Source organism: Galeopterus variegatus, unplaced genomic scaffold (genome assembly GCF_000696425.1).
Source record: "Galeopterus variegatus unplaced genomic scaffold, G_variegatus-3.0.2 Scaffold427, whole genome shotgun sequence".
Taxonomy (NCBI): Eukaryota; Metazoa; Chordata; class Mammalia; order Dermoptera; family Cynocephalidae; genus Galeopterus; species Galeopterus variegatus.
In genome coordinates, this window is record NW_007726538.1 from 433,740 (window position 1) to 444,765 (window position 11,026).

Here is an 11,026-nt window from a genome sequence, read left to right on the forward strand (position 1 = left end):
TGTGGCCCTCATCTCTTGGTACCTGTTATGGTTAATTTTATGTGTCAACTTGGCTAGGCTACGGTGCCCAGTTGTATGGTTAAATACTAGTCTAGAGGTTACTGTGAAAATATTTTATAGATGTGATTAACATTTACCATTAGTTAACTTTAAATGAAGCAGATTATCCTCCATAATGCTGGTTGGCCTCCATTCCCAAAATCAATATCTTCATGTCCTGCTCCTTCTTCCCCAGAGATAATAAACAAAATATTAAATTAGTTCTTGCTAAAGAGTTAATAATTGGTGAGAAACTTTGTACAGCAGAACTTAAAAAGCATCTACTGAAATCTAACACAGTATTTGTATAGACAAAACCATAAAACATTATGCTGAATTAAAATGGGCTGTCTTCCCATCACTGCTGATTATTAGTTAATTGCTACATGTCATGCAGCTCTAAACACGATTAGAAAGACTTGGACCAATCAGAAAATAATTTTGAATGCAAGTAAACACGCAGGACACAAAATAATGTATCAGCATTATATATGTGTTAAAATATGTATGTAAATGGCAAACATGAATGGAAATACTGATAAATAAAACACGTAATTGTTTTTTTAAAAAGAGCATCTACTGCACATTTGACAAGCGTATGGCCAGGGCCCATGACTTCTCCTCATCCCACACCCAAGGCCACGTCATTTATCAGTCACCACGATTCTCGCCTACAAATGGTCCCCTAAACCATTCTCATCTCTCCTCCAGGCATCCCTATGCTTGAGAAGAGGCCTGTTTGCCCTTCTGGATTTGGTCCAGTCTTCTCAATTTACAGGTGGCAAAACCGAAACCTAGACAGGCAGTGAACCTTACCGGTGTTTATGTAGCTAGCTCACAGAAAAATTTGAATCTAAATCTCCTGAATTTGAGTCATGACCACTTTTTTATAAAAAGTAAATGTTTCAAGCATAAAGCAAAGTATAGAGAATAATATAACTGACTACCTGTATGCCCACCACCCAGTTTAAGAGACTGAATTTGGTGTTTATTATTTCCATGCTGATTTTATACTTGTCGTTCATGTGAATGTTTCCATAAACACTACTAAGGGATTGTTTGCATGTTTTAAAATTGTTATTATATTTTCTGTATCTTTCTGCAATGTGTCTTTCCTCTCAAAATTGTATTGTTCAGATTTGTTCATCTCAAAAATATATCTAGTTTTGGTTCTTTCATTTTTAATTACTATATAGTGTTTCTGTCCATCTATTCTATTGATGCATATTTGGTTGTTTTCAATTTGTTGCTGTTATAAGCGATGGTACCCAAAACCTTTCTTTACCTGTCTCCTTGGGCTTGCATGTGAAAGTATTCTATGATATATATCTAAGTAGTCCTGACCTCCTTACATCATATCACATAGTCTCAGGTAGTCTCAGGTAAGTGTCTGGGAGGAGATGAGACAGAGACAGGAGCGTCACTCTTTCACCTCCACCACTCTCCCCTCTCCCCTGGGTTAGAAGGAGAGAAGGGAACTATATATAGTTCGTAGTGGTGGTGTGTGTGTGGGGGGATTAGTCCAATTTCTTTAATTTGACTTTTAATCAATATAGTTACTTAAAAAATTTTTTTAGATACCCTTAAAATAGGGGATGAGATTTTCTGGTTGAAAATGCTTGTGACATCCTGTTAATCAAAAAAAGCTACTTTCTTATAGTGCAATGTTTGGACCGTGTGGCAGGCTGTAAGGTAAGACATTCAGGATGGCAAGCCTTTGAGCATTCCTCAGTTCTTCAAATAGATGTTTCTACCTTAACTACACAGCTCCTAAGCTCTTTCTCTGACAGTATTTTCTCTCTAGGACAGCGGTTGCAAACTGATCACTTACAGGCCCAATTAGCCTATGGGCATATTTAACTTGGCTTGTTTGGTATTTCAAATACTTTCAACCAGCATTTAAGAACTAGAAGATTTTATATAAAAATCTGGATCTCCATCTTCTCTGGCAGCGATAGGCTAATACTGAGTTGAGAAGGCATGTACTCTGCAGTTTGTTGCAGTCCCCACCTCTCCCTGTCTAGTTACATCAGGCCCTTTTCACTCATTTCATCATGCCTGGCCTGGTGGGCATCTGAGTTTATTACCTCTGCTCTCAGGCCTTTCAACATTTTCCCCTAGACTGAGCAGCTGAAGTAGTCACTTATACAAAGACTCTGAGCTCATGAAACTCAGACGAACACTGGTGCCTCTCCTGGAAATTTACCTCTAGGCCAAACAGGCCATTTTACAGGAATATAGGATTTTCATTTCTCAAGAAATGGGTGTTTCGATCCGGCCTGCCAGTGTTGATCTGAAACTTTTCTGAGTCAAGAAAATCACATTGCTGATTTAGAGAAGCTCAGTATAACCAGACCTCAGTACAGTCCTACCCTACATTTGTTCCTTGGTTTGGTTCCCAGGGTGTGTGTAGACAGTGACAGGATGTACTTTCAAGAATGGCTGTCAGGCCAGTAGTGGGAGATGGGGAGGGTGCAGAGGCCAATTTCATTCCTTTCGGTCGTATTTTGTGATTATGAACTGCCATGTCTTATATATGAGCCAGACACAGACTCTGTAATTGGAAGGTTTCTAGGGTTGTTATAATTAGTGCCTCTGGAATTTTGGTGCTATATTCAGCAGAAATCTAAAGTGAGTATTTCTGAATATTCTCAGTGGCTGGTACGAAGTTATTTAGAAACTTGGAATGGCTGTCAGGCCAGTAGTGGGAGATGGGGAGGGTGCAGAGGCCAATTTCATTCCTTTCAGTCATATTTTGTGATTATGAACTGCCATGTCTTATATATGAGCCAGACACAGACCCTGGAATTGGAAGGTTTCTAGGGTTGTTATAATTAGTGCCTCTGGAATTTTGGTGATATATTCAGCAGAAATCTAAAGTGAGTATTTCTGAATATTCTCAGTGGCTGGTACGAAGTTATTTAGAAACTTTTATAATTTGCCTATGATCATTTTGGTGGGCTCATGAACTCATGTGTTACACAATGTGATTTCCTAGATTACAAAAGGAGAAGTAGCTTTTTCCTAAAAAGCTAGAAATATCTATTTTCCAACATGACCCAGGCCTGTCTGACCTCCAAACGCTGTTTCCATAGGGTCTAATCTGTCCATCCAACAAGCCTGAATGATATCAGCAACCCCACTTTTTTCGACCTCCACATCACATCCTTTCTCTTCTACAAATTCCAGCTCTGAGCCTGTCAACCTCAAGAAGAGAGTAATATTTGCTTGGTACTCTTGACTCACAGCCTCCAACAACGTACAGTTAGTGCACAGCTTAACAACAGGGATATGTTCTAAGAAATACATCATTGGATGAGTTTGTCATTGTGCAGACATCATAGTGTACTTACACGACTAGATGGTATAGCCTACCACACACCTAGGCTCTATGGTATAGCCTGTCCCTCCTGTATGAGTAAAGTGCTACACTATGCCTTTATGACAGCTGCTCTGGGACCACCATGGTATATGCAGTCTGTGGTTACATGGCACATGGCTGTACTTAATCATTGTTGCAAAAACATCAGCGTTGATTGCATTACAGTTGAATATCTTCTCCTTGCTCTTAAATTGGTACCATGTTTCTAACTGTGTGAGCCCAGAGGTCCTGCACAGTATTGTCCAGGAGTGCCCGGGAATGTAGACTGAGCAAAAGACAGTGTGATGGTGCTGAGGCTGTACAGCAAGACACTATCTTTGCTCTCCAAGAAAGGTATGGAGCAATGCAGGATTGCAAGAACAAGCCTGAGCTGCAATGCCACCGAACGGGAAGATTCTGTATCAGTTGGAACTATTCAGTTGCCTTTTGTGAATTAACAGAACAGTGGTTATTTCTTAATTTGAGCTGGGAGAGAAAAGGAGGTGAAAAAGAAAAGCGAAATTATGCATACTCACAGCTATGTTCACTTCTGTCTTTACTGTTGTAACAGATCTTTTTGTTGTGTCTGAAAGAAAATCCCAGAATGGAATAAGATTAATGAGAAAAATGTTCTGCTTATAGACTAAACTATGGCGCAACAAAAAGTAAGTCCAACTAAATCCACATACAGAAGTCCAAATGTTCACTAAGGCTTGGGACGTCAGGCTGGGTAATGCATAATATAAAATCTGGCCCCTGGGCAAAGATTATGAAGAAAGAAGTTCTTGGTTCCCAGGCACTCAAAGGCTGAGGGGCTGCTAACTTGGATGTTCACCCCAGGAAATACCTGGCTCCAGAATTATCTCTTCATCTTCTGCTTTAGTCTTTTTTAAAAAATTATTTTTAAAAATTTATTTATTTATTATTATTATTTTTCTTAGTTTTACATTCTAACATTGTTGTGGAGCAGTTGAGGGGAGGAGGAGGGGGATAGAGTGTGAGGAGGGGGAAGGGGGGCGTACGGTCAAGGCCCACGGAACTCCCCCTCATTCCAACAGGGGAAACCAGGGGGCTTCCAGTGCTGGCTCAGTCCTTGCTGAGCTGGGTGTGGACATTGGAGGAGTGTGGCTGAGGCCGTTGGCCCCTCACTGCCCTGGCTTGGGAGCCTGAGGCCCTTCCGGTGTTTGCTTGGTGGTTGTCGCTGGGCTGGATGGGGGGTCCGGTGGGGGTGTGGATGAGGACCATGACCTGCCCCCCTACCTGGCTTGCGAGCCCGGAGGCTTCTGGTCCTTCTAGGTTTTATAGGTGTCCGTAGGTGGTGTTAGACCTTTACTGGTTAATATCAAACGTTGTCTCCGATCTGTGGGTATTTTGTTTTTTCTTTCAGTTCTGTGTTGGATTATTCGCTGTTTCCACCACTTAAACTCTGCACTGGAACTAATTTGTTGTCCTTTGGTTACATGTCAATGGGGGAACTTCCTATGGGAAATAGCACTTGAGCCCTGTAGTTGAGCTAAATTGCTACTTTGCTTCTGATTCTCTGAGGAAGGCTTTTTGTGCAGCTCAGGTTTTAATTGATGACCTTGTGATCACTTCTGGATCTTGTGGGGTCTGGTACACCTGGGTTGTGTGGAAACTGTGGTCTTGGCCTGAGTCTTTTCAGCAAACTGCAACCCCTGCAGTTCTATATTCCTAATCCGTCTCCACTGAGTGGTCCTATGCTGATTGGAGGACAAATCAGCTTTCCATCTTGTACCCCAGCGTCCCTCTGGTGGGCATGTCTCCCCCTCTGCCCGCACTCCACTTTCCATGGGGCGGGCTGGAGGCTGGTCCTTTGCAGTGACTCATTGGCCTCTGAGTGGCTTCTTTTTTCCATTGTCTGTGGCCCCTTGCTCCTATGTGGGTCCACAGGAACCTGGTTAGTGGTCTTGCTGACCTGGGAGTCACTAAGGCCCTCTTCTCCCCTGTAGCCTCCAAGAAACTTCATATGAAGGGCACAACTGTGGCTTTTGCCAGCTCTTGATCCGTGTGCTCTCCAGGGCCAGCCTTGAAGCAGCTGGGGCTGGAAATCATTGTAGCAGTCCTTTCTTTCTCTCATAGTGGCTTCTCCTGCCTTCATGAACTCTGTAGGTCTCTCCTCCTCTTCCTCTGAGCTCTAGTGGCCCCAGCTTTTCTGTTGTTGCTTTTTAATAGTTGTAAATTGGTTGATTGTTGGAGAGAGTGATGCTGGGGACTGTCTATTCCACCATCTTGACTGGAAGTTGGCTTTAGTCTTGATTGCCACTTCCTACCAGCCTGCTCTGGCACAGATCAGAAGGTCTGATCAATTACTTTGCACTGAGGTGTAAGTGACTTGGGGCAGAAGAATAAGTTCACATAATGGGATGTGGCTCACTGCTAAGTTTCCCTGGTTTCATTTCTTTCTAACTCTTGATTTCACATGTTCCCTCCCATTGATTCCTTTCCAGGTTTTGATGCCCAACTCCTGCCAATGCCTGGGTTCCTGAACTCAGTACATCCCTAGTTCTGCTTTTGTACCCCATTTTTGGTAACTTCCTCATGACCATCCTGACCTTGGCCTTGAATTTGAGGGTCTCTATTCAACATTGTAGTTTATGCCAAGAGAGTTTGCTTTTCAAAGGAGCCCCCTGGTTAACCCATAGGAATTGCTCTTCAGTGTTGGCTTTTCAGTGGACGCCTCTCTAACCTTTCAATGTTGTCATTATCAGTGGGCCTTAGAGGCAACCACTAACCAGCATATTTGGCCTTTGGTTTAAATCCCTATAAAGTTCTGGCTCAGTCTTCTAGGGCAGAGCCACTCAAAGTCTCATCTGTGGCCTGCTGCTACTAGGCAAACTTTGTTACAAGTCCAGGATGAGATAAGTACAGAAATCAAGTATAAACATGTAGAAACTTTTATAGTAATTCCTTACTATGTTATGTTCTTTTTTCTTATTATATTTATTGAATCTAATAAAAATTTGGCTTATCTTTTTATGTCTTTGTCCTTTTCATTACATTTTTTATGAATTCATTTATACTGTATATTATAAAAGCATCAATCCCACATATTGGAAAATTTAAAAAGCTAAACAAACTGGTTGTTCACCAGAGAGTTTGAGAAATACTGTCCACAAGAGCTGCAGACCTGTTCTACAGACCTATGTTCTATAGCAGGTGACCCCTACTGGATCCTAGTTTGTCTTTGCCATTGGCCCAGTAAGTCAATGAATGAGCTACTCAATTCTTGGTGAGCAGAGGCTTGCTTTCTCCTTCCATTGCCCAAAGACAATACTGTTTAGATTGTGCCAATTTTTACTAAGCAATTTTGCAACAAAAAGGCCACAAATTTGGGAGTCAGACAGACCTATGTTCAAATCCTAGCTGAATGACTTTGGGAAGTCAGACAGCTTTTCTGAACCTCAGTTTTTTCATCTGCAAAAAAAGTCACTACTCTCTGCCTCAAGCAATTTTTGTGAAATGAAGGAAAGAAGTTTGTAAAGGGTGTAGCACCGTGCTATCCATGGAGCTTTCTGCAGTGGTGGAAATGTTGTATGTCTGCACTGTCCAATATGATAGACACTAGCTGCATATAGCTACTGAACACTTACAATGTGTGAGCACTTGATGAATTGAATTTTTACTAAATTTAAATTTAAATAGCCACAGATAGCTATTATATTGGACAGAGCAGTTTTAGCAATACTCACCTGTGTATAGCAGGTATAATGTTTAAAATTTTATTGAACATCTAGTCTATGCCAGATAATGTTTTAGACACCGGGCATATATTGGTGAACAAGAAAAACATAGTTCCTGTATTCCTGAAACTTAAAGGCTAGCAGATGAAGCAGAACTTGACATTATTTTTGCAACAGAAGTTGCCAACTTCTCTGGAACCCAGCAGGTCACCCTGGAGCGTTGAATTGTTGAATGGTTCCTCTTAGGGGGAAATGGTAAACAGGACCTTTTATAGACCAACAGTGGCTACCCTCCCAATACACCTTAGTGTGCAGAGCTGGTTGCTGAAGTATAAGAGGGTAAATCTGTTTAGGAGCCAAGGAACCTTCTAGAAGGAAAGGGACCAAGACCGTTACCTCTTTACTTGACTCTCCAATGGACTAAGAAGTTCAGGACAATAATGGCCATAAGAGGAACTGAAGAGAAGGAAGTTAAGACTGGTGTCCCAGGCTCAACATGAGGGCTGACAGTGGAGGAGGCCGGCTGTGCACAGCTGTGGCTAAGGCAGGAACCTCTCTTCCCTTATCAGCCCATACTTTGGGACCAATAGCAAAGTATGTGAGGGGGAGCCAGAGAGTTGTAATCTTGTGTCATTATGGTCTGTGTGGGGATCTGGACCAGCAAAGGTAGCTTTGCATAGTGGATGGAGACACCTGGAGGGAACAGAGATTCTTCATGGCAGAAGTAGAAACTGCAACAAGTCAAAACCAGAGTCCTCTGCTGGACTGACCTAGCTCCCTATAGCTTTCCTGCCTGTCTGGAAAGCACTGGCCCTGTGGTCTAAGTAAGCCTCCTGACAGTTTGTGGGAGTTGGGGAAGTACATGCTGTGAGAGGGAGACATTGGGTTTCTTGCTAAGATGGGCAGGTGGGTGCTTGAGAAACTAACTGTAAAATTAAAAGGGATGCAATTGCATTTGTAGCCCAAGCTATTAAAACAGCTGCTGGACATGTAATTGCATGCTGAGTGTATTCAAAGAAGTAGGTGCTATGGAAGCATGCAACAAGAGGATTTAACGTAATGGGTGTGGTGAGGGGAGTAGAATCAGGGGAGGCTTGATGAAGTGACAGTTTAGCTGAGATCTAAAGGATGACTCCAACTCAGGTGGACAAGAGGAAGAAAGCATTTTCAGAGGAAAGAATACTCTATGAGAAAACTCAGAACTGAAAGAGTGGGATGCCTCTGAGGACTGGAAAATCCTATATGGCTTGGACAATGAAAGTGACAGTCAGACCACCCAGGGATTATTGGAACTTCAGCCAGTGAGCAATGGGAAGCCATGGAAGAGGTCTGAATGGAGGAGACATGACAGACTTGTGATTTTAAAAGCCTGTTCTAGCTAAAAGTGAGAAAAGAACATACTGGAAGTGGCAGGCTTGGATTTGGGGAAACCACTTAGGAGAGTTCTGCTGTAGTCCAGGTTGATCCACAGTGGTAGCAGTGAGGTAGGATCAATAAGCTATAAAATGTTCATTCTCTTGCTGCTTCCCCTTCTACAGATAAAAAGACCACCTCAAAAAGTTGGGTGATTCATACAAGGTCATAGAACCAATAAATGGCAGCACCAGGTCCAAACCTGGCTAGAAAGCTGGTTTAAAGCTCTACCCACAGTGCCAGCAGTTCTCAACCCTTCTCCATGACATATGAGTTTGTGTGCATGGCAGACACAATTCTACACACGCCTCCATGTATCTCTCATGCAAGAAAGAAATGAGGGAGGGCCGGCCCGTGGCTCACTTGGGAGAGTGCGGTGCTGATAACACCAAGGCCCCGGGTTCGGATCCTATATAGGGATGGCCGGTTCGCTCACTGGCTGAGCGTGGTGCTGACAACACCAAGTCAAGGGTTAAGATCCCCTTACCGGTCATCTTTAAAAAAAAAAAAAGAAAGAAATGAGGGGTCTTCAGACCCCAGGCCTGGAACCTTGGTATAAATCTATTTCCAGGACGTATGTGTGTGGGAGGTAACAGAAGAATAGCAGAAAATAGACTCTAATGAGCTGCATCCACCACAACTCTCTGAGGCCATAGATTCCAGAAGTGATTCTGTTTAAAACTCAAAGTCCTGCTGGACAGATCCTGTCATTTCTCCTTTACTGTGAAGATCCCTTTCCCTCCACTTTTATTCTTTCTTTCTTCTCTTTCTCTCTTTTCCTCCACCCCCTTCCTCTCTCTCTTTCTTTCAATAATAGTTCCTTGAATTCTACAGTTAGAGGGTTTGTGGTCAGCATCTGAACTAACGCACCTGTAGGACAAGTATTTCACGGCAGATGACAATATAAAAGTTATGAATGTAAACATAGGATAATAAACACCTAAAACTCCCCCACCTCAGTCCTCCTATAGTTCTGCACTAAATTCCTATATTATTCCCAGATGTCATTTCCTTTTCTATAGACAAGGCCATGTATAGATCCTGGGAAAAGTTCACTGGGTGCTGACAGAGGGACAGTTTAGGAAAGCACCAGAGAGGCCTGTAGACATCCTGGGGGTTTCACGGGCAGACTCCTCCCAGGAAACCAAGGATGGACACAGGAGCGATTGAATCCTCTGTCTGAGGTTCAAAGGCTACAGGCATGCTTCATCCCAGCGGCACAAGAAAATTGGAGTAGGTTGGTGAGAACAGAGGCTGGGGAGGACTCACAAACCTTTCTCCTCTCCTTATTCAACCAGGGGATTTGGATTCCTGGGAGATAGGGGATAGGTTGAACCCAGAATGGGGAAAAGGGGGTGAGAACTGAAGGAATCCTCAGAAAGGCTCCTGGCAACCTCCCACCAGGAAACTCTGATCACATCGCTATCTGCATTGCCAAAATAACTGCTCTCACGAGGCTGATGAAAGCTCTTGGCTTAAAGAACAAGGCAAGTGATTTCAGCCGTGAGAACAATTCCATATGAGTTCAGCTCACTGAACACTAGAACGACTTTCTTCTGGGGAAAAAAAAGCCCATCAGGATGAGCTCAAAGCATTTCATAAGCCCTGAGGAGATTTAGTATGAAACTGGGAAGCCGCAGGCCCGCAGTGTGAAGCAGAGGCTCACGCTGCAGACATCCAGCTCATTTGGTTACCATGAATAAAAGTCACTTACCTTTTCTAGAACACAGCTTTCGGCAGTGCCGTTTTCTTAGGACTATCACTGCGACTATGAAAATTAAAGCAATGATGCAGGAAGGGATGAAAACGTGAAGCAGCGAAGTCGTAGGGACCTCAGGCTCCTTCTGACCTGGGTGAAGGAAAAGCACCAAAATCCATTACATGGCAGGTCAGCAGCAGATCAACAAGTCGGCCATATGCCAGCTTGTGCTGAACACGTACTCCATGCCGGACACTGTTCTGAGGGCTCCACAGGAATTAGCTCATTTACTTCTCATGACAACTTTGGGAGGTAGGATTTACTAAGACCCCCATTTTACTGGTGAAAAAAAAAGAGGCACAGAGAGGCTAGGAAACTCCCAAAGTTACACAGTAAGTGACTTGGCCGAGACATAATCCAGGCTGTTTCTGATTTCAGAGTCTATGCTTTTTGCCACTCTGATACAAGGGTGCTTCAGAAAGTTCGTGGAAAAATAGAATTAAAGGACAATACAAATCATTCCATGAACTTTTTGAAGTACCCTCGTATTATCTATCATATTCTATCTGTCTGTCTCTGTCACTCTTTCTTTCTCCTTCCTTCCTTCCTTCTTTCTCCTCCTCTTCTTCTCCATCCTCCCCCCCTTCCTCATCTTCTCTTTCTAGTGGGAAAGCCCCTCAGCCCCAAAATGTCTCCCCAATGCCCACCTCTCCCCACCCAGTGACAAGCATTCACAGTGCTTAGAATCTATACCATTAGTTATTCAGTTTCAAGGATTAACAGGATTATTATTATTATTATTTATTTATTTTT

General features: G+C 43.0%; 1 protein-coding gene across 1 annotated transcript in view; it reads right to left on the minus strand.

Moving 5' to 3' along the window:
* PDCD1LG2 (programmed cell death 1 ligand 2) overlaps window positions 1-11,026 on the minus strand; it is a 65,190-nt gene that overhangs the window by 7,093 nt on the left and 47,071 nt on the right. Inside the window, exons 5-6 of the mRNA XM_008568639.1 lie at window positions 10,229-10,363; window positions 3,937-3,986 (exon numbers count right to left, since the gene is read on the minus strand). Of these exons, the coding sequence (XP_008566861.1) occupies window positions 3,937-3,986; window positions 10,229-10,363 (185 nt within the window). The remainder of the gene's footprint in view (window positions 1-3,936; window positions 3,987-10,228; window positions 10,364-11,026) is intronic.